This window comes from Myotis lucifugus, unplaced genomic scaffold (assembly GCF_000147115.1).
Source record: "Myotis lucifugus unplaced genomic scaffold, Myoluc2.0 scaffold_65, whole genome shotgun sequence".
In the NCBI taxonomy this organism is placed as follows: domain Eukaryota; kingdom Metazoa; phylum Chordata; class Mammalia; order Chiroptera; family Vespertilionidae; genus Myotis; species Myotis lucifugus.
In genome coordinates, this window is record NW_005871113.1 from 9609 (window position 1) to 33267 (window position 23659).

A 23659-nucleotide genomic window follows, 5' to 3' on the forward strand; every position below is an offset into this window, starting at 1 on the left:
TTTGGTTCTTTTATCTCTTAATCTTTCTCTATAATACAGTGACCTTCACATATGCCCATATCATATCTTAGACCTTGTCATTCTTCAGAATTCTTCTACCTCTAAAACCTTACATGCAACCATTCCATTTTGACTACAACCTCATCCCCATTAGTCCAACTGCTTCTATTTAAGTCTTCTAGTATATTGGAATCAGAGGGAGAAAGACCACACTAGTGAGTTGAAAGAGGTGATTAATTAGGAGGTTCCAGTGAGAAATGATGGGGGCCAGACTGAGTGACTAACATACATGTTCATCTTCATACAAGAACCCCGTTGAAGTAAGTGCTTTTCTTGGTAAGGCATGAGTTACTTTCTTTGGCTTTAGACCCAAATGTGGACACAGTTTCTTTAGGTTATTCATTTCGGGTTCACAGATTCCCAAGTAAGGTAAGATGGAAAGAAGAGAATAATTTGGAATCTGAGAATTATGGCCATGTACTGTAAAGTGAGTTTAAAAATGATATAATGCAATACCAAGCTAATAAAATAACCTTCCAGCTTTCTGCTTTCCTGTTTGTTACCTTCACTGTTTCTTCATACCTGTAATAACAATTAGTCTTTCCTCTCCACTATTTTTGGCAGCTGGTATGAAGCTAGCTACAAGGGATAGCAGCACTTAGAAATGTGTCACCATGAGTAATTCTCTCTCATTTTAAATGCTAACAGGGAATTGCTTTCTTTTGTGTGAGGATTTAATTGTTTGTGTGTTGCATTTGGGGGATGTGTGCAGTATATCCTGATTTTGTAGCCCTACAGGTATAACCATTAATATAAGTCTTTGTGAAACTTTGAAAGGGAATCATGAGTTAATATCCTTTATTTTAAATTGTTTGCTATGTTATTTTATGATTTTATAAAAAATATTTTTAGGAATCATTTTGACCTGCTTGTTGTCTAAAGCAGCGGTCACCAACCTTTCAGATCTCACGGACCACTGGTGGTCCTTGGACCACAGGTTGGTGACCGCTGATCCAAAGGTTTCCTTAAACCAGCGGTCGCCAACCTTTTGGACTTCACGGACCACCAGTGGTCCACGGACCACCGGTTGGTGACCGCTGGTCTAAAGGGCTTCTTAATGTTAATGCTCTAGACCTCTGCCATATGGGTCCTGGATTAGCTTCCAATCACCTGTAATCTATTACCTGTAAGGCATTTAGTTATTTATTTTTAATGTGTTAAATAACTGGATTATATTATCTTATTTATTTTGGGGAGATACAGTGGTTGCAAAGAATGCTTTTTTAAAAAGTATTGAGTCTAGTAGGGTTGAAAACCATTATTCTGGCATACTTCATCTAATGTTAAATTTTAGTTGAAGAGAAATAGTCTTCCAGTTGTTGATAGCTTAATCTAACTCATGTAGGTTGTTGGGCTTACCCATGTTCTGTTTGAGGTTTCAGGTTTTGTATTTCTGTAGGATTATATAATATACTGTATATACTAGGTAGATCCCAATGTGAAGAAAACAAAATCTGACTAAGAGAACCAAGTAAATGATCATGGACTTCTTTAATTGACTGTGTGAAATGGTAGGTTTTCTGAACTTAAAAAGAAGTATGTTGCCTAGCCAGTGTGGCTCAGTGTTTGAGCGTTGACCCATGCACCAAGAGGTCACAGGTTTGATTCCCAGTCAGGGCATATGCCTAGGTTGCCAGCTAGATCCTCAGGAGGGAGGGTGCAGAAGGCAGCCCATTGATATTGATGTTTCCCTCTCGATGATGTTTCTATCTCTCTCCTTCTCTCTTCCTCTCTAAAATCAATAAAATCATATTTTAAAAAAAAGTTGTATTCCTAGTTATCGGATGAAAAATCTTTTAAACTTTTTCTGGAAGGCCTTTGAAACTATTGCCAGTTTGAGAAACCTTGAATTTTTAGGGCCTTAGCCTTTAGATGCTGTCTAGTCCAAATTAATATAAGCTTATTTGAGCAACTTGTAGTCTGGCAGGTGCTGTTAGGCACTGAATATACAAGTTGAATGGGACAGTCTCTAGAGGAGGAAATGTGTAAACAAGTAACTTCATTATAGTGCATACAGTAATACAAGTGGGCATTAAGATGTACTGGGAGTGCTTGGCTAAGCCAAGGCCCCTTACTGAAGTTGCTGAATCTTGAAGTATAAGAAGGGGTTAACCTGACAGGAAGGGAAATGGGCAGATTGAATGAAAAAGCATGAATAAGCAAGGAACTAAAAAACTAATTTAGTTTTATTGGGTCATAAAGTATAAAGTGGGGAGTTGTGGGACCTTACATACTCTGTTAAAGAGCTTGGGTTTTGTCATAAGTTATTTTTTGTCAGTCTTTTTCACTAAAGTACAACTGAAGTCACAGGCGATTGGATACATGCTTTGGAAGTGTGGAGATAAAATCCACATAAACCTCTTGTATGCTTGAAATTTCTCTTAAGACTAGTGTTTATTGTTTTAAAAGTATGAATAATTTTGTCTTTTATTCTATAATTGATTATTAGTGTATCTAGCTCATAGAAATTACCAAATCATTGTTCAGTGAATGAAAATTTAAAAATCTGCCATTACCAGCTGATCTTAGGATTTAAGCATTATTCATACCTCCTGTAATTGCTTTACATGTTGTTGTGGTGGTTTTTTTTTTTTTAAGTAATTAAACCTGTGGTTTAATTGCTTTACGTGTTTTTCCTTCAGTAAGCAGTCCTGCTTGGACCAACCATCTGCTCCTGTGTTCCACAGGGCACTCTCACCTTGGTACTACAAGAACCCTGCTGGGTAACTGGTATCTGTTCTGTAGAGATCACTCTGCTTTAGACACAGAGGGAGATTTTTTTTTTTAATCTAAAATAAAAAAATCTAGGATCACATTTTTATCTAAACCAAAATGCTGGAAATACACAGAACAATTTAAAAATGTGTTTTTTAAGAAACTAAATTTAAAAAGGAAAAAAGCTTTGATATTCTTTACCTTTGACATGAAATCATTTCAAATAAAGAGAAAATAATTTAATTTTCATCATGTAGTTCTCTATTATGGGTTAACTCATATTTTCCTCCTCTCCTCTATCTAGAATGTCTTAAAACCATTCTACCTTATGAGAAATTGGATGTTCTTGTGGATAGTGGGAGGAAACGTTTCATTTAAGTCCCAGATGAGGACCGGAAACTTGAAATCAGAGGAGCATCTGAAATCAAGTAATATTAGGTAGGATAAAAATTACAAGGGTTTCTACATGTTTGTGTTCCTTTTAGAGATGGGTGTATTTTAAAGTACTCTTATTCTAAAGTACTCTTCTATGAACACTAATAGAAGAATTAGAGACTTTCTGAAGCATTTGGTATTAGCCAAGATGGGAGTGGGAAGTGCTAAAGACATATTTTTTTTTACTTATGTGATTTCATTAAGAACTTCGGCATATGTTTACTTTCTCATGAGCATTTGTATCTTATACTCCAAGGAAGTTTTCAAAACATTTACTAAATTAAATTTAAGAAATCTTTGTGTTTATGTATGTCTGAATATTTATGATAAGCTTAAGGACATGCTCTTCGTCTTGTAGATTATCCTTCCTGCATTTTGGGTTACATGTGTAGCAGTTCATTTGAGTGTAGGGAGCATCAGCTCTTGGTTCTGTTTGTCAGCATGGATGCAGTCAGTGTGCAGATAGAGAAGCCCTCTCTAACCACACGGTGAGTAGTAACTTGTCCCAGTAGCTTGTACCAGTGATAATGACAGAATGTGTGAAGGTGCTTGATCTCAGAGATGTGGCTTTTAAGTGAGAATTGATAGTTGCCCCTAGAAGTTGATACCATGACAGCAACACATGTAGGACATTTCTCCACCCCACACTACTCCCAAATTCTCCTAGCATATTTCTGTCTAACCTTACCTTCCTCTAATTCATCCTGCCTCTTTTTCAAAGCCTGTTCTCGCTTCTAGCCTTATTAAGGACATTCTCGCCCTAACCGGTTTGGCTCAGTGGATGGAGCGTCGGCTTGCGGACTGAAGGGTCCCAGGTTCGATTCCGGTCAGGGGCATGTACCTTGGTTGCGAGCACATCCCGAGTTGAGGGTGTGCAGGAGGCAGCTGATCAATGTTTCTAACTCTCTATCCCTCTCCCTTCCTCTCTGTAAAAAATCAACAAAATATATATATATTTTTTAAAAAGGACATTCTCATGTCCTTTATCTTTTCCAGAACCATGCTCTATCAATTTTGTTCTCATTTTCTTATATCTTCAACCTTTCTTTAAACTTAGTACTGGTTTAAGTCAACTTAAGAATTGACTTAGCCGAAACCGGTTTGGCTCAGGGGATAGAGCGTTGGCCTGTGGACTGAAGGGTCCCGGGTTTGATTCCGGTCAGCGGTGTGTGCGTTGGTTATGGGCACATCCCCAGTAGGAGATGTGCAGGAGGCAGCTGGTCGATGTTTCTCTCTCATCGATGTTTCTAACTCTCTATCCCTCTCCCTTCCTCTCTGTAAAAAATCAATAAAATATATTTTTTTAAAAAAAGAATTGACTTAAACTTCTCCCTCCTATTTGTTCCTCAACCCCCTTCAGTTTGATGTTTTTTCTGGCAAGGCTATTGTTGACCCGTATTTCACTGAATCCAACACTTTCCAGTCGTCATAGTACTTCTCCACTGCTTTTATTTTGTTGACTTCTTTTTATCTTATTTTCCACACACCACTCTTCTCCTGCCCTCATATATGTATTTGACAGTTTCTTCTTCTTGTTCTTCATGGGCTCTTTCTTTCATCTGCCCCTTAACAATGAAGATAGGGAGCTAGCTCCATCCCTTTGCCTTTCTGGGCTATTAACATTTACTCTCATGGTTTTCTTTACCATCAATGTGCCGATCACCCCAGCACTGTATCTCTAGTCTTGCCATCTTCCCTGTACTTGACACTCTAAGTGCCTGCCTAACACAGCTCCACCTTTTCATACCACCAGCTGTCCAATCTGGGAATGATTTTAGACTGTTTCTTCTGCTGATTTTACTTCTAGATATCTTATTATTTTGAAGTTTTTCCATACATCTGTAGTCTTCCTTCTAGTCTTACCCTTTGAAAATCTATCTTCCATGTATCCTGTTGGAAACTTTTAAAAATGCAATTCTGATAATGCTATGCCCCTGCCTAAAACCTAGTACTGGTTTCCTATTGGTTAAGTGGTTCCCAACCTTTTTTTGGCCATGCCCCACCTAAGCATCTCTAAAGTCCTGATGCCTCACCGCCCCCCCCCCCCATAGAATTCTTATTATTCAAAAAGTGAACTCCTATTCATATGGAGGAAGCCTAAAAGGCCATTAACTTGGTCTAAACAAGCTTCCAAATACACAAAACATGGCATTCATGAAAGAGTAAAATAAAAGAACGAAAGGACAGTTGAAGAACTAAGGAAGAAATCACTAAGAAATTGTTGTCGTAGCTGGTTTGGCTCAGTGGATAGAGCGTTGGCTTGTGGACTGAAGGGTCCCAGGTTCGATTCCAGTCCAGGGCTCATGCCAGGGTTGTGGGCTTGATCCCGGTGGGGGACATGCAGGCGTCAGCCGATCGATGGTTCTCTCTCATCGTTGGTGTTTTTAGCTCTCTCCCCTCTTCCTCTCTGAAATCAATGGAAAAAACACAAAATACACACACACACACACACACACACAAGCGCCTAAGTGACTGTCCGACCATTCGACCGTTAGCTATGAACGCACTGACCACCAGGGGGAAGACGCTCAATGCACAGGCATGGAAACATGGAACAGACTGATGAATCTCAGAGGGATGAGGGGAGGGAGGAAGAGATTAACCAAAGATCTTATATGCATCTACACTGATGGGGTCCCTCAGCCTGGCCTGTGCCCACTTGCAATCCAGAACCCCTCAGGGGATGTTGGACTGCCGGTTTTGGCCTGATCCCCCCAGGCCAGGCCAAGGGACCCCACTGGTGCATGAATCCATGCACTGGGCCTCTAGTATATATATAAAAAGAAATTGTTTAAAAAAATAATAATATGAAGTGACATGAAAAGATAGCAAATAAAGTTTCAAAACATATAATAGAGAACTGAAATGCATAAATATGTCACAATATATATTTATATACTGTATATGAGGCCCCTAGAACCATAGAAATACAAACAATTTACTCTTAATAACTCATTCTTGAATTGACCCCCCTTAAAAATCAAATTGCCTCTCTGTGAGGCATGTGCCCCATGTTGGGAACCACTGTATTAGTTGAAAGACAGAATCTGAGCTCCGTAATATGTCATGCAAGGCCTCACAATCTGCTGTCTGCCTTGACTCTCTAGCTCACCCCCTGTAGCCTCCTGCATTGTGTCTACCTGCTTTACTAGCTCCCCGCCCCCCTTTTATTGTTGTGCTACTTCCTCTGCCTGGAAGAATCATTCCTTCTCATCCCGTGAGATTTCCAGACCAGAATAGGTCCTTAATTAAACTAGTTACATATTTTTAAATAATATAGATTATAGATTGAATATTGTAGGGTATTGGAGTGTCAGGAGATTAGAAAATTCATGACAAACTATAAAGTGCCATAGAGAGAAAGCAAGTTAGTATTTTTATTACCTTTTACTGAGAAAAGCTCCTTTAGGAGCAACATTTTCCCTATATGTTCTTTTCTATGAAATTCAACAGTACATCAGCAATACAATTTATTTTTTTTTAATATATTTTTATTGCTTTTTTACAGAGAGGAAGGGAAAGGGATAGAGAGTTAGAAACATCGATGAGAGAGAAACATCGATCAGCTGCCTCCTGCATGCCCCCTACTGGGAATGTGCCCACAACCAAGGTACATGCCCTTGAGCAGAATCGAACCTGGGACCCTTCAGTCCACAGGCCCATGCTCTATCCACTGAGCAAAACTGGTTGGGGCAGCAGTACAATTTATTTTTTCTGATTAATCCATGAGATTTGATGTCTTAGACGCAGTGGTTCTCAACCCTCCTAATGCCCCTACTCTTTAATACAGTTCTTCATGTTGTGGTGACCCCCAACCATAAAATTATTTTTGTTGCTACTTCATAACTGTAATTTTGCTACTGTTATGAATCGTAATGTAAATAACTGATATGCAGGATGTATTTTCAGGGTCTCGACCCACAGGTTGAGAACCACTGTTAGAGATCTGTAGATTATGTATGCTGTGTACCTGAGTGTATGAACATACTTGATAATGTTTGGCCTATTATTTTAGCACAAGTAATTATGTTAGGTTATTATGCTTATGATGATAAATTACAAATACTTATTATCTCAAATACTCCTTAGTACTGTATGGAATTAAGTAAATAAATTAACTTGAAATAAAACTATGGCTTTTATTTAAATTAAAAAAAATTGTCTAGCCTTGCCTTCCCAAACAAAAGAGGATTATTCACCTTTCCTTAGCAATTGTGAGTTTAGAGGATGTTGGCTTATATTTCTATGATCTGCTCATAGGAGAAAAGGGGGTTGAGAGTTCAGGTAGAGGAATCTTCATTGTATCTACCCCTGATTTGGAACTATCTTCTATTTTTAAACTGAGAATCTTAATATGTGTCTTAATAATATGTTATTATCCTATGTTACCTTGCATTGTTATATAAGTGCTCTGTATAATCAAGGTATTTGTCAAAGAAGATAACCATTAATTTTAGTGTTTTTCCTTTAGTGACATTTTTAAAAATGGTTATAAAATGCTAACTATTGAAAGCTCCAGTTCTATGAGCTATTACTAGCAAACATTCTAGATTTTTTTCTTACAATCTTGTATAAGAAAGGGACTGTGATATAATGGTTAGGAATTCGCCTTTGGAACCAAACTGAGTTCAAATGCTATCTGTATTACATACTTTCTAACTTGATGACCTTGGACATGTTATTTAACCTCTATCTCCTTGCATTTCTTGAGCTATAAAGATGGCAATAATAGTTCAGTGTGGATTAAATGATTACTTTATGTAAAGCACTTAGAACAGTGTCTAGTGATAGTAGTGCTATTCATAGCATTAGCTATTTCAGTACCTAGTACATTAGATTGCATTAAGTGTATTTATAGATCTCGATGATCATATCGTCTCCAAGAGTATTGTTTCACATTGTTAACTCTCAACATATTTGGTTATCACTGAATGTTTCAGATTTTATTTAGTTTTTAATGTCTTTTTCTTAGTATACATGCTTAATTTCCCATATTGTTTACAAATTGAGACAATATATTGAGTATTTTGAAAGCTTTATCTATATATATATATATATAAGCCTAATATGCAAATTGTCTCCTCGCGAGTTCAACCAGGAGATCAGGAGTTTGATTGCTTGCTATGATGTGCACTGACCACCAGGCCTACGGACCCTACCTGTGCACATATGTCATGCACCAGGCCTCTAGTATTTTATAACTATTTAATAATGCTATTTTTAAAATTATTGAAGGCATGATGATTTTAACTCTTAGATTCTTGGTTTATTCATTTTCTTTATTGATTCCTTCAGCTTAAAGTAAGAATATAAAGGAACTCTAGTTGCCACAAATTCTACCAAGAGAAAACATTTTAAAACTTTTACCTCTTTTTAAAATATATATATATTTTTTTATTGATTTCAACGAGGAAGGGAGAGGGAGAAAGAATCATTGATCAGCTGCCTCCTGTGCACGCCCTATTGGGGATCAAGCCTGCAACCCGGGCATGTGCCCTTGACCAGAATTAAACCCAGACACCTCAGTCCGCAGGCCAATGCTCTACCCATTGAGCCAAACCAGCCAGGGTGAAACTTTTACCTCTTTAAGCCTTGGCTATAGGCTATTAACTGTAATATTAGTCTTTAACAATATTGGTTTTTAGCAAGAGCAGTAGGTCAATTGAGGTGTAGTACTTTTTTCTTTATAAAGTAAAATATAATCAAATAACCAATTTTGTGCTAATCTTTATGAAAGTTGGTATAAGATCACATATCTGTTGACTTGGTTTCTTTTATATTATGCACTGTAAAAAAAGAAAACTAATACTTGTGATATAAACAATTCTTAGTTTAACCTTTTTTCTCACCTGCCTAAATGGATATATTTGGTACACAGTAAAAAGGAAGAATAAGTGGATAATCCTATATGATAAAAGCCTAATATGCTAAGTGCCCGGTTGTCCGTTCAACAATCAAAGCATAATATGCTAAGGCTGCTCAACTGCTCGCTATGACATGCACTGACCACCAGGGGGCAGACACTTCGACTGATAGATTAGCTTGCTGCTGGGGTCCGGCCAATCGAGACTGAACAAGAGGAACCGGACATACCCTGGAGCCCTCCCGTGGTCCTCCCCGGCTGGCCAACCTCCCACATCCCTCCCCCAGCCCTGATGGTACACCAGTGGGGTCCCTTGGCCTGGCCTGCGCCCTCTCACAATCCGGGACCCCTCGGGGGATGTCAGAGAGCTGGTTTCAGCCTGATCCCACAGGCCAGGCAGAGGGACCCCACTGGTGCATGAATTGTGCACCGGGCCTCTAGTAGTATATAAACCTAACCTGGTTGGGCTTGATCCCCAGTGGCATGTTGGAGGCAGCCAAACAATGATTCTCATCATTGATGTTTCTCTCTCCCTCCCTTCCTCCCCCTGCCTTCTTCTCTGGCATCAATTAAAATATATTTTAAAAAACAAAACAACAAAAAACAATTCGCAAATTAATTTAATAAAAAAATATGACATGGCCTATAAACACTAATTTTCTGGTTACATGAAACTATTTTTTTTTAAATATATTTTATTGATTTTTTACAGAGAGGAAGGGAGAGGGATAGAGAGCCAGAAACATCGATGAGAGAGAAATATTGATCAGCTGCCTCCTGCACACTCCCCACTGGGGATGTGCCCGCAACCAAGGTACATGCCCTTGACCGGAATCGAACCCGGGACCCTTGAGTCCGCAGGCCGACGCTCTATCCACTGAGCCAAACCGGTTCTGGCAACATGAAACTATTTTTTAACAGTTCTCTTTGCCACAGGATTACAATATTAACTAATAAAAAGAGATTTCTTTGCTCTGAGGAAACTATTATTGATGATTCCTCGTGTAGGAAAACTATTTGGTGTGGGAACTTCTCACTTTTTTTTTTTTTAATCAAGTAATCCCTAGAGCAGGAGAGGCAAACTTTTTCTGTGACGGGCCAGATAAATGTTTTAGGCTTGGTGGGCCGTGTGGTCTTTGTCTCCACTACTCAATTCTGCCCTTGTAGCAGAAAGCAGCCATAGACAGTATGTAAATGAATGGGCAGGGCTATGTTCCAGTAAAATTTATTTACAAAAAATAGATGCAGGGTGAAAGAGGGAATTTCACCCAAGGCTGACCACTGCACTAGAATATGAGTTTTACTTGTAGTTCTTCTGATTAAAACTTAGATATTTATTTCCTAATGTGAATAGATATCTATAATAATAAAAGCATAATATGCTAGTTAGACCAGACGTCCTTCTGGACGAAGCCGGGGCTGTGAGGGAAGCCCTGGTCTCGGGTGGCTGGGGTGCCTGCTGGCTGCAGCTGGAGGAAAGCCCAGGTCCCAGGTGCCAGAGGGAAGCTGGTGCTGGCAGCTGGGGGAAGGAAGGCTTACGTTTGCACAGATTTCATGCATTGGACCTCTAGTTTTCATATAAGCTAGTTGACTTAAATGTTAGTGTTTAGTTGACAGTACAAAACTGAAACTAGATAAGTCTATGTCAGCTTTTTATGTCATAGAATTTTTATTCTAATTTGAAAGAAATAGAAATAACTTGGACTTTGGTGTCACAAATAACTAGGTTACACTTAATTGTGCCTAATTGCTTTGTGATGCTAGACAAATTTGTTTTACATTTCAGAGCTTCAGTTTCTTTGTTTATAGATTGGGAATTAATAGTAGCTATCTCCGAGGGTGGCTATATTTTTCATTAAGCTTTCTTTTCATCATTTCAGTTTAGCAAGACTATTTTAGTCATTAGCTTGTGTCTCTTCTAGAACCTAGTAAAGAACTCTGCACAGAGTGAGCACCTCTACTCTTGTCAACTGAGGAATCAGAATTCCTGGGATTTCAGAATGATTTAACATTTTATACCATGTTCTCACTTTTGTTAGTGCTTGAATTTTTTACTTTTACAGTTCTCCTTGGACAGATTACATTATATAAAAATATAGTGTGAAGTTCACTGGAAGCCTGGATCAGAGTCTCTTGGAATTATAGATCTCCTTTTACTGACAGCCTATAAGAAAAGCAGATTATTTGTAAATAGTTCTTGTTATATATGTTCAATATAATCTTTGTTTGACTGGAAGTTGTTAGCATACTGAAATGATATTGTTCATCTTTACAGGCAAATCTTGTTTGGAATGAAAAAGCAACCTTTAGGCACATGATCCTAAGTATAAGTTAATCTTGTACATGTATGAACTTTTAGCTAACATATGGAAGCATAGTAAAATACATCATCCTTTTCAGTGCTAATTCATAATTAGCACCAGCCTTTTCAGTATAAAGTTCATAAATTAGTACTCCTATAGGGTTTCAGGGGAGGAGAGGAGGCTATTGTGACAATCATAGGGATAGGATATGTATTTTGTTAGGGCATAAGCCAACCACCTGTGGAGAAAAAAGTTGTAATGGCAAAAGTTTAATATCCAAAGCAAACAGTGAAGCTAGGCTGTGTGGATAATGAAATTTGATGTGATGTTATATTTTAGGACTAAGTGTAGCTGTTTATTTAGTATTGTCTATTTATACTGATAGTTCTCATATGTGGTTAACACTATAGTCCTGTATTATGATTCCATTGTTTGAAAATGTAATTTTAAAAAATCTATCTTTTTAAAGGCTAAGAAAATAAAAAGGTTTATGTTACATTTTGATAAAACTAAAATTCATAATTGATATTAAATACCTAATAAATTATGTAAATGAATTTTAGTAAATTTTTTAGAATCTCTGAATATTCTCTAGCTTTATGTCATATTTTATTTTTAGAAATGGAAATCTCTTAAGTTTATGTACTTACCTGCTTAATTAGAGTATATGAAGTGATTTATTTTTTTTTCCTTTCTTCACTTACAAAATATTTATTGAATGCCCACTGTGTGCTAGGCAGCTAGCTGTGCTAGTAGGCATAGGGGTTGTGATGGTGAGCATTCTTAAAATCTGATGCGTACTATGAAGGAAAAAATAACCAGTGCTTTGAGAGCATAAAACAAGAATATCTATGTAGAGTTCAAGTAAGGCTTTCTGAAGAAGCCAAAGATGAGTACTAGTATGGAACCAGACAAATGGTGAGGAGGTATGCTATGCCCTGAGAATGTGAAGGGAGCAGAGCACACCTACTATACTAACCAGAGGTCCAAGGACTAAGCACAGAGATGAGGGAGAGAAGAGAGTCATGGTAGAAGTAGAGCACATAGAAGGTTGTAGGACACTTTAATGATTGTTTTTTAACCTGAGAGCAGTGGAAATTATTAAATGAATTTTAAATGAGTAGTTGATAAGATCAGCTTTGCATTATAAAAGAACCCTCTGACAGCAGTGGGGAGAACAGAATGAAACGGGGCAAGAGTGAAATGGAGAAAACACTTAGGTAGGTGCCTTTGAGTCCTCCAGGCAAGGGGGATGGTTGTAACTTGATTGAGTGGCTGAGGAGGAGGTAAAGGGAAGCCAGCAGATTCACGGTATAGTTAGCAGGTAAAATTCTCTGAAGTTGATAGATTACCAGGGATTTGGAGGATTTTGTGATGGGTGACTCCCAGGTATCTATCTGCCTTTCACAACTAGAAAGCTGTGGTACATTTACTCAGGTAAAAAACACTAAAAAGAGAACCAGGGATGAGGTGGAGCTAGGTCAGTGATGGCGAACCTGTGACACGCGTGTCAGAGGTGACACGCGAACTCATTTTTTTGGTTGATTTTTCCTTGTTAAATGGCATTTAAATATATAAAATAAATATCAAAAATATAAATCTTTGTTTTACTATGGTTGCAAATATCAAAAAATTTCTATATGTGACACGGCACCAGAGTTAAGTTAGGGTTTTTCAAAATGCTGACACGCCGAGCTCAAAAGGTTCGCCATCACTGAGCTAGGTCATGAGTTCAGTTTTGTATTCTTGAATCCAGAAATTCTTGAAGAATTTGGGAGAGAGAAATGAAACAGCAGTTTAGAGGAGAATATGGGACAGAAGGTTTTAAAATCTGGGAGACTCGTGCATGTTTAAATTCTTAAGAGAAGGAAATATTCAATAGAAGGAAGTTTTAAAGTAATTGAAAGAGGAGAAGGAGTAACCATATGAAAGGCTGGAAAGAGCATACTTAGGTGGAGTTACTGGTATTAAACAAGAGGTGCAGTCATCTAATGTTTTAACAAGAGGAAGGAAGAAGAGGGCTTTGTGAATGTAGTTCTTAGTAACTGGGTATTGTTTTTCCTGAGGTACAGGTCTATCCTTTGCTGAAAAGAGTTGAGGCTAAGGAATGGGACAGGACTCAGCAGCCTGAGCGGAATGGATATTTGAAATGGTTACAGTGGCTATTGAATTGAAAAACAAGATTTCATGGCCCCACGCATTTAGGGCAAATTTTTATTTATGACTGTCATTTAATGTTATCTTAAATCTATCCAATTTATATGCAAACAGCAAGAAAGTGGACTCAATAAAAGAGTTTATGATAACCTGTAAACTTTTAAGTAATGGCCAAGACCTAGTGCTACTCTGGATGAGAAAGCAGAGGGACTGTTTGCAGTGCCACAAATAGAGCTGCTTACATCCTTATTGCAGTAGATGAGCTCACTTAACTGAGAACTCGTAGTGTTAATTTCGCTGGGTACACCTGCTTTGTTTCTAACTGCTCTTCTCTTCTTCCTTTTTAGGCAGGCAGAAGTCCTGAAGGCTGACATGACAGGTAGTGGCTGCTCCTTTGTTTTCTAGAACTTACTTTATACCATTAAATTAAGCAAAGGGATGTTTATGACTTATAGCACTTATTTGCTTTAAATATTTATTGTTTTATATTTTGAATTCTTACTTAGATGATGACCAGTCAAGAATTTTATATTAGCTGTACTACAAAGGATTGAATATTACCTAATTTTCTGCATAGAATCATTTAATTTTTATGAACTATTTATCAATGATTTCAGACATACAGAAAAAAATTCACATCCTATATAAAAAAAGCCTAATATGCTAAGTGTCCAGTCATCCATTCAACCAATCAAAGTGTAATATGCTAATGATACGCTAAGGCCACTCAACTGCTCTATGATGTGCACTGACCACTGGGGGCAGACAGTCAACCGGTCGCTATGACATGCACTGACCACCAGGGGAAAGATGCTCCAACAAGTAGGTTAACTTGCTGCTGGGGTCCGGTAGATCGGGGGCTGGACACGCCCTGGAGCCCTCCCACAGTCCTCCCTCTCCCCTCCACTGGCCAACCTCCCGCACCCCTCCCTGGCCCCAGTCGTGCATCGGTGGGGTCCCTTGGCCTGGCCTGCACCCTCTCCCAATCTGGGACCCCTCAGGGGTAGTCGGAGAGCTGGTTTCAACCCGTTCCCGCAGGCCAGGCCGAGGGACCCCACTGGTGCACGAATTTGTGCACCGGGCCTCTAGTACCATATAAACACTAATATCCTTTGGTATTAGGTTCTTATCTTCCTATTTATAATTCCTCAAATTGGAATAATAGGTAAACCTTCAGAAAAATATTTGCAGTAAAACTGCTGACATGTTTGAAGTTGAGTGAGCTGTCTCACCACATTCCTTTTTTATCCCTTATCTTTTTTATTTTGTATAATAGCCAAGGTGTTTTTGAAAAAAATAACTGGACTTAGTCACTGAACAGAGCAGATGACTCTAACCCCCAAATGAAGAAATAGGGGAATACTCTAGTGATAAGTATGCTCTCCATAATAGCACACGCCATCCAAAAATGTAAGAGAAATATGTGATAATGGACCTTGTTCTAATTTTGAGGAATTTAGTTCTGCAATGAAACCCACAAAGAAGAGTTAAACTATTGTGATAATCAGCATATCTGCCAAAATTTATAATGAAAAGGAAATGGACTGTTTCGATGTCTTGTTCTCAATTTGTAGAATTATAGGTTAATGTTCTCTAAGAATTTGTGGGTAATCTCATTGTCATCTTGTTCAAGGGAAAAAGAAGAAAAAAGTTCCAAACACTTGTTATAGGTTTACTTAGTATAGTACTTCAGTTCTTCCTATTGTTAACATAATTGTCATCATTTCCCATACTGTGGATATCAGTTTCAACTCTGAGCTACTGTGTTATGCTCTTGTGATAGCATTATAAGTACAATCTTAAGTATTAAACACCCTTAGTAAGAATGCCTGCCCAGTAAGATATTAAGTCTATTCATTTAAATAGTAGTCTCTTTGATAGATGAGATTTAATTATCCTTTCCAATCATTTCCCTGCCATTGACAAATTGAAGCAGAGCTGAAAAAATGTATAAATATTATTGATTTAACCATTAAACACTTAATAAGATCAAGAAACTGATATCAGACCCTAATTTTTTTTTTTTTAGTAGCCAACAAACTCTTGTGAGGATTAACTCAAATATCCAGAAGATTCTTCTTGTAGAATAGGATTATGGTGGCTATAGAAGCTAATAGCAGACCTAAAAACAAGAGTGAAGATTATGCCATTGCACAGCAGCAAAATATTAAATTCAACCAGACAGCCTAACAGGCAGTTGGAAATATATATTGAAAAGTCCATTATTAAGTTCTACTGAGGCAGCTCACTGTCAATTATTGCACTCATAAGCCTACTTATCGGAAAGGCTAATGTGCCTTTTAGGACTCTGGCAGACAATATGGCCTCAATTTGAAATTTTGTATAGTAATAGCCTGACTTTGTGATTTCATTTTGCAATGTCTCATTTGGGCTCTTGAGCAGTTTAATCACTGTCTGTCCTCATTTACATTAAATAGCAAGTATGGATTGCTCACAAAAGTGTCTTGGCAAGCATCCTACCAATCGTTAAAATAATGCTCACTATCCTGGTTTTATTGGATTGACATGTATATAGTAGGAGTAACAGCAGAATGCCCAAACAGCTGCTGGATTATGAGCTGATATGAAGATTTCATAAGGACAATTGTGAGAATGATTAAAAAATGTTTTTAAAAAGCTGCTTTGGGCAAAGAGAGGTATAGTTGTGAGAGTAAACAGACCAACTTGGCAGTCCATCATTTCAAAGAGGGTGGCTAGTGTGAGGGATATGGCTTCCTGTGATATGAATACATAGACATCCAAGCCCAAAACAAAGGGCATACCACCATTCTTTTTTTTTTTAGCCTTTTTCATTTCATGGTATTATTTTAAAGCTAAAAGACAAATACAGAAGCATACAGATTTAGTCAGTCAAAAGGGGAAAGTCATTTGAAATGCAGTAGTATAAAACTTCAGCAACCTATGGTATATACTTGTACTTACAACAGGATTTTACTTTGGGGAATGGGGAAGGGAAGGAATCATTGGTGTGGTACAATGGTCTTAACTGTCTATTTACCTGTCTACTGTTCTGTTTTTGTTTTGTTATTCAGATTCTAAGCTGGGTCCAGCTGAGGTCTGGACATCCAGGCAGGCTCTGCAGGACCTGTACCAAAAAATGCTAGTTACTGATTTGGAATACGCTTTAGACAAGAAAGTAGAACAGGATCTGTAAGTATTATCATTTGGGATGTCCCTGTTGAGATCAAGGATCTCACCAAGACTTTAGGATAGAAAAGAACAATTTGGTTGTTTCTTTTTAACCTCTCTCAGAGTAAGCTTTTTCAATGAAAATAAAAAAGAAAAATTTATAATACTTTTGGGGTTTTTTAGGGGGGAAGGAGGGATATTTGACCATTGGTATTACCTTCACATAGAGTCTTAGGTGGCAAGAGAGATGTTCTGAATTGACTCTTATTAAGATCTTTGGGGCATTTCATAAAATAAATAGGTATTTCCTTTTTTCCCCCTCTTAATAAGACTAAAGAAAGATTTTGTATATTTAGGCTATCTCCACGCATTTTTTTTTTTAAATATATTTTACTGATTTTTCACAGAGAGGAAGGGAGAGAGACAGAGAGAGTTAGAAACATCGATGAGAGAGAAACATCGATCAGCTGCCTCCTGCACACCCCCCACCGGGGATGTGCCCGAAACCCAGGCACATGCCCTTGACCGGAATCGAACCCGGGACCCCTCAGTCCGCAGGCCGACGCTCCATCCACCGAGCCAAACCGGTTTCGGCTCCACGCATTTTTTAAAAAATACGTTTTTATTGATTTTAGAGAGAGAAAAAGGGAGAGGGAGAGAGAGACAAAAACATCAATGAGAGAGAAACATCGATTGGCTGCCTCCTGCACACCCCCTACTAAGGATTGAGCCCAAAACCCTGGCATGTGCTCTGACCAGGAATCGAACCGGTGACCTCTTGGTTCATAGGTCGAATGCTCAACCGTTGAGCAACCTACCAGGCTATCACTCAATGGTTGCTCCTTCTTTCTATGAGGGGTGAAATGGCAGATGACCAGATTCCCAAGTGAGTAAATAAATGCCTTTTGTGGAAGGCCTTACCTTTTAACCCCTAGAGTGCCGGGAGTGCTATCAAAGCTTCGAAATGGTGTCCAGTTCTAAGTCTGCTTTTATTAGTGATGATGATATTGCTAAATATGTCAATGTAGCAAAGGTTTCCTTAAGTTTTTGAATATGTAACTTCATTTACTTACGATTCATAATTTTTTCCCTAAACTGCTGTAAAATCAGCAAAAATGCCTTGGCAATTTTAGCATAGTTCCTAGGATATTGGTTGTCACTGACAGGGTTAAACTGAAACAAGGACATTGGCCTGATGAAAAATTTAAAATCAGTAAGAACATTCTATTTAGTAATGCCCATTTCCCCAAGTTGCAGTGAAGATTTTTTGAGACCTAGTAATAGAGCTTAATCACAACCACTCAAAATCCATATCTATGATATTAGAATCAAGGATAAGATGTCATCAAAAATTCTAAGGGAATGATTGACCTCATAAATCATTAAAAAACCCCAGTGCTCTAGAGTCTTAAAAGTTGACATTGATAAGAGTTAGGTATTTTCCAGGCAGGTTGTAAACCCTTTATCTGTTTGCTTCCTTGAATCAAGCCAGTAATATCATCCCTTCATCCTAGTTCTGTTTTCCCCCCCCTCATGTGATTTCCAGGTTAGAAGGTGGCTGTATTTCACCATAACTGAATTTAAAATGATTATCTAAACAACTCGATTAATGAAAGGCATTTTATAACAGGATTTTGGTATGCTGTATTTCAGTGTTGTGTTGTTTCTTATTTTTAAATAGCTAAAATTAAAATGTAAAAAAATGACCTTATATTTCAAGTTCTAAAGAAAACAACTCCAAGAGAAACAAACTATTAATTAGAAATAGAACTGTGAGTAATAGATTTTAGGGAAATAAGGGATATAGCTTAATATTTACAAAACTTTTTTCCCTCTTTATATGTCACTTGTTAGGGTACACTCCATTATTTTTGGCACAATGTATGCAAATTTGTTAATAGCTTATTTTTACTTTGGTGTTACCACTGTAGTTCTGATTTTGTACTGGGATTCCTAAATAGGCTCTAACTTTAGTAGCTCTAAAAGATTAATAACTAAAGCCACAATCTGATTATTCAAATATTTGGTTAAGTGTTTACTAAGGCCAGTTGGATTCTACTGCGTGTCTAGTCTTGTTCAAAGGGGAGCCTAAAGTTGTTTAATTAAGTCACTATCTTTAATGCAGGTTTACTATCTAGTGTGTTATAATTATAACAAACAGTTCTTTCTTGTTCTCAGGGGGACCAGTGTCTGCCCAGTGAGTCACTGCTATACAAATAGAATTACATTTTGTTTTCAGCTGGAATCATGCCTTTAAGAATCAGATCACAACACTACAAGGCCAGGCAAAGAATCGAGCAAACCCGAATCGGAGTGAAGTTCAGGCAAACCTCTCTCTGTTCCTAGAGGCAGCTAGTGGCTTCTATACTCAGGTGAGTTCTACATTGTATACCAATTTTTCTAGAATTCTCTTTGTACTCATCTTGTTGTTTATATAAACACTTTGTGGCCCTGACTGGTTTGGCTCAGTGGATAGAGCGTTGGCCTGTGGACTGAAGGGTCTCGTCCCGGGTTTGATTCCGGTCAAGGGCATGTGCCTGGGTTGCGGGCTCGATCCCCAGTAGGGGGCATGCAGGAAGCAGCCGATCAGTGGTTCTCTCTCATCATTGATGTTTCTATCTTTCCTTCTTCCTTCCTCTCTGAAATCAATAGAAATATATTTAAAAAGCAAAACACAAACACCCACTTTGTGTAACCACTATGTGGGCCATCCAGTTGATCACATATAATCTCAAGTGAATAATAATGCCCCAAATTGTATACCGTAAGAAGCCAGATCATAATGGATTAAGGAATGAATAGGAATTGAGAAAGCAGGTATAGCACGTGTGGACTCGTTTGAATGAGTTTGGCTAAAGTCTTTTCTTTAAAAAATGTTTTTTATTGATTTTTAGAGAGAGGAAGGGAGTGGGATAGATAGAAACATCAATAAGAGAGAAACAGTATCGATTGGCTGCTTCCTGCACACCCCCTACTGGGGATCTAGCCCCTAACCTGGGCATGTGCCCTGACTGGGAATCGAACTGGGGGCCTCTTGGTTCCTGGGTCAGTGTTTAACCATTGAGCTACACTGTCCAGGCACTGAAGTCTTTTTTTTAAAAATGCTGCCATTCCTTTTAGATGCACATCCTAGATTGCTCAAATACTTACTTGAGAATTCAAAAGAGATGATTTGTAATGAATGCTTCTAATTACCATATGAAGGGTTTTACCATATGTACAAGGCAAAATGAAAATAAATGATTGTATCATGTATAATACAGTATTACTGTTGCTGTTGTTATTTGCTCCTATTAAAAAAGAAATGATTGTTAAAAAAAAGAAAAGAAAGGTTACCATAAAATTTTCTTGAAGTCCTTGCTCAGGTCTCAGCAGTATGTGATATTAAATGCATATGTTGAAGTATACAAGTTTTACTATAGAGCACTTCTAACTTGCCAGGTCTGACTTAATACTAAATCTTGCTATGTTTTCCTTTCAGTTATTACAAGAACTGTGTACAGTGTTTAACGTAGATTTACCATGCCGTGTGAAGTCTTCCCAGTTGGGAATTATCAGCCATAAACAGACGCATACCAGCGCCATAGTGAAGCCACAGTCCAGCTCCTGCTCCTATATCTGCCAGCACTGCCTCGTGCACCTTGGAGACATTGGTGAGCCTTTGGTGTGAAGGAATTGATCATACATTTATAATACATTTATCCTTTTCTTTGGTGTGGTCATAGAGGGAAGCTCGATTTCCCTGTAAACTGAGCATGCAAACACAATTTAGATGTGGTTGTAAGAGGAAACTATAAAATATATTTTAAGGTACTTAGATTGTCTCATTGTTTTGACATAGGCAAGGGATCTTGAAGGAAGTAACTTTCATATTAAGATTTAAATTTTATTCAGATTTGTGCAGATGTAGGCAAATGATAAATAGCAAAAATGTAATCAAAGCTAAACTTTTCAAAGTGGTGCCATAATATTTTCTAAATTAAGTCTGTACTGTTGGAATTGTGAGGTTTATGAATTATACCTTCTGAAACCAGATTGCCTTCTTTCCTTCCTGCCAGTGCATTAAAAGCTCATTTCTGTTTCCTTTTAACAGTTAAATTTGTATTCCATTTTATATATATTTAAATCTGGGAATGTTATGTAACTTATTTCTTGTTCATTCCTTTAAGGTGACCTAAAAAAATGGTTGTAAAACAAATTAACTATAGGATTATGTTTGCTGTCCTCAAATAACAGGGAATTGAGAACATTACTGCTTTAAGTTCAAAGATTTTAGATTTCTTGATGTCATAAGTCACTAACTCCATGAGGGGTCACATCAAAGTAAGCACCAAGTTCTGCAGGAAGATTCAAGGAATAGTGTATTTAGGTTGTTTTGCTGTCAGTGTATTCTTTGCACACACATAGTTAATATTGCAGTAGGTATGAGGCATTTTTCAAAATCACTTTATAAATAATTGAAAGAAATACATAATTTTCAGATCATCTTGTATAGTGTTTTTTGTTTTGTTTTGTTTTTAAGTGCCATATAACTCACCCCTTCTTGGCCGGCTCCAGGTCACCAGCATAGTCCGTAGTGAGAGCTGGTGATGCATGACACTGGAGGACCTGAAAGTGGGGGCTAGGTAAGCTTTAAAATTGGTTACATGCTGAATGTCCCAAATAGGCAAGGCTGGATGGACACTTCACACATAATCCTATAGTTAATTTGTTTTAAAGTCTTTTTCTGTCTTTAATGCTCTTAAATCAATTTTAATATGTTTGTTATCTTTAGAATTTAAAACAGTAGCCTGTTTTGGAAATAATTACCCTAGTTACTGCTTTATTTGTTTGTTTGTCTTTAAACTACATTTTCTTCTTCCTCCTCTCAGCTCGATACAGAAACCAGACCAGCCAGGCAGAGTCCTACTATAGGCACGCAGCTCAGCTTGTCCCCTCTAATGGTGAGTGAGTCTCTCCTGTCACCTGGTGGGCAGTGACTTCATTCAGTACAGCAGGATGGTAAATAACTGAAGGCTTGTCTTGCATGTTTTAGAAGTTTTGGTATTGATTATCATATTTTCCCTTTTAACTGTACATTCTATATAACTGGAAATGAAATTTCTAAAATAACTGTTGTAAATTAAAGCAGTATAAATAGAATATCCCCTAATATGATCTAAAATTATTTCAACAACTCTGACTTCCATAATTAATTATAGATTAATTCTCTCTTTAATACCACCATTTTGGTCCTAGGAAAATTATTCCATTATCTAAAAGGTAGTGTTCTTGTATTTTGATGGCCCCTGAAATATGTGTTAGCAGTGATTCTTGAAGTAGAGAAATTACAACAGATGTGTGATGATATAAGTCATTCTTGTTAAGCCACATTAAAATTCCTCCAGATTCTAAAAGGAGCCCTTGAGGGAGCCTCAAGCAGGGATGGTAGTCTGCAAACTGTTTCGTGTTGTCTGTGGCTGTTTCTCCACAGCAGTGGCAGAGCCGGGTAGTTGTAATAGAGACTCTGACCCCCCAAAACAAAACATATTTATCTAGTCCTTTCTATCAGTTGTATTTGAACTTACAGTGCTGTCCATCATAATTATGTGGCTTTTTAACCTAAACATTTTATGTTTCATTGCTGAGGTGTGGTGGTTTACATTATGCCTATTTGTAATGAGGTGGTCATGACATTTACTTTATCCAATACTCCACCCTATTAATTTAAAGGCTTGAAAACTGATAATTTGTTTTCTGATAGCAAAACTTGATGCATCTTTAGTTACTTAAGAATTTTGACTTTCTCCTCTAGGTCAGCCTTACAATCAGTTGGCTATCTTAGCTTCTTCCAAGGGAGACCATCTGACCACAATTTTCTACTACTGCAGAAGCATTGCTGTGAAGTTCCCTTTCCCAGCTGCCTCCACAAATCTACAGAAAGCACTTTCTAAAGCACTGGAAAGGTAGAGCTGACTTTCCCAAGAGGACTTAGTGTAACCTGGTAGACTTCACCCCTCAAATTTAGGCATATAAGAAATACTGGCCAGTTGCCTATGCTTCTCTTATACTTGCCTGATTTATAAACGATAGTAAATAATAGTTTTGTATGTAGTTTTTACCAAATTTCGACCAATCAACAACTGATTTGTTCCCAGTAGAGGAGTACAGGCTGCTGATTACTGCCTCCACCTGTGGGTGTCACATTTGAAAGTCAGTGAGGTGCAGAATCCTCTCTAGGTGTTCAAACATTGTATTTTTGCAAACTGAAGCCGCCTTTAAGAGATTTTAGCCATTTTGCTGCTTAAGATTCATGGAAGTTTTTCTTTCATTTCAGCCGGGATGAGGTGAAAACCAAGTGGGGTGTTTCTGACTTCATCAAAGCCTTTATTAAGTTCCACGGCCATGTGTACCTGAGTAAGAGCTTGGAAAAGTTGAGCCCTCTTCGAGAAAAATTGGAAGAACAGTTTAAGGTTAGATTTCAAAACCAGAGAATTTATTGTCTTGTTTAAATAAGCATAAGATTTGGAGGAAGATGACTCCCAGTTTTCACTCCATTACTTAACTGTGAACTGTTGGTAAAAATTAACTTTGAAATTAAATATGAAAGTTTTGCATACAGCATCCTCTTTATTTAAACTAAGGTGCCGTTTATACAAAGAAATACATGCAGCAACAATGGACTAATACGTAGCTGCGGTTTGACAAAAAGTATCCAAGTAGAAAGAAACAACTCCTCCTTTCTCAGACCGAGCACATTTATTTCTCAGTTTGGAAAGTACTGCTTTTGATGGATTAGATATTTTTAGATATGATTTTGTTACCTCCTTTATAGATATTTCCATTCTGCAAATCAAGCTCATTTCTCTTGTATTTTGATCCATCAAGATTTGTGGTAGTTTGAAGGAAAGGAATAAGAAACTTCATTCAATTATTTTACTCAATTATTTCTAGTTACATATGTGAAAATTATCTTGGGTTAGGTTAGTATATTAAA

At 37.7% G+C, this 23659-nt stretch overlaps 1 protein-coding gene across 8 annotated transcripts in view; it reads left to right on the forward strand.

The window, feature by feature from the left end:
* Positions 1 to 3045: 3045 nt before the first annotated feature.
* The window catches only part of SMG7 (SMG7, nonsense mediated mRNA decay factor), a 43691-nt gene continuing 23077 nt past the window's right edge, over positions 3046 to 23659 (forward strand). For 3 of the 8 annotated variants that reach the window (XM_006089847.3, XM_006089848.3, XM_006089850.3), the window contains exons 1-8: positions 3046 to 3213; positions 13881 to 13912; positions 16587 to 16704; positions 18923 to 19055; positions 20165 to 20336; positions 21555 to 21626; positions 22478 to 22628; positions 23000 to 23135. In XM_006089847.3, coding sequence (XP_006089909.3) covers positions 3104 to 3213; positions 13881 to 13912; positions 16587 to 16704; positions 18923 to 19055; positions 20165 to 20336; positions 21555 to 21626; positions 22478 to 22628; positions 23000 to 23135 — 924 coding nt within the window. In that variant the 5' untranslated portion in view covers positions 3046 to 3103. Of the gene's footprint in view, positions 3214 to 13880; positions 13913 to 16586; positions 16705 to 18861; positions 19056 to 20164; positions 20337 to 21554; positions 21627 to 22477; positions 22629 to 22999; positions 23136 to 23659 lie in introns of those variants that run through there. The other 5 variants (XM_023754723.1, XM_023754724.1, XM_006089849.3 and 2 more) reach the window with 3 other exon arrangements.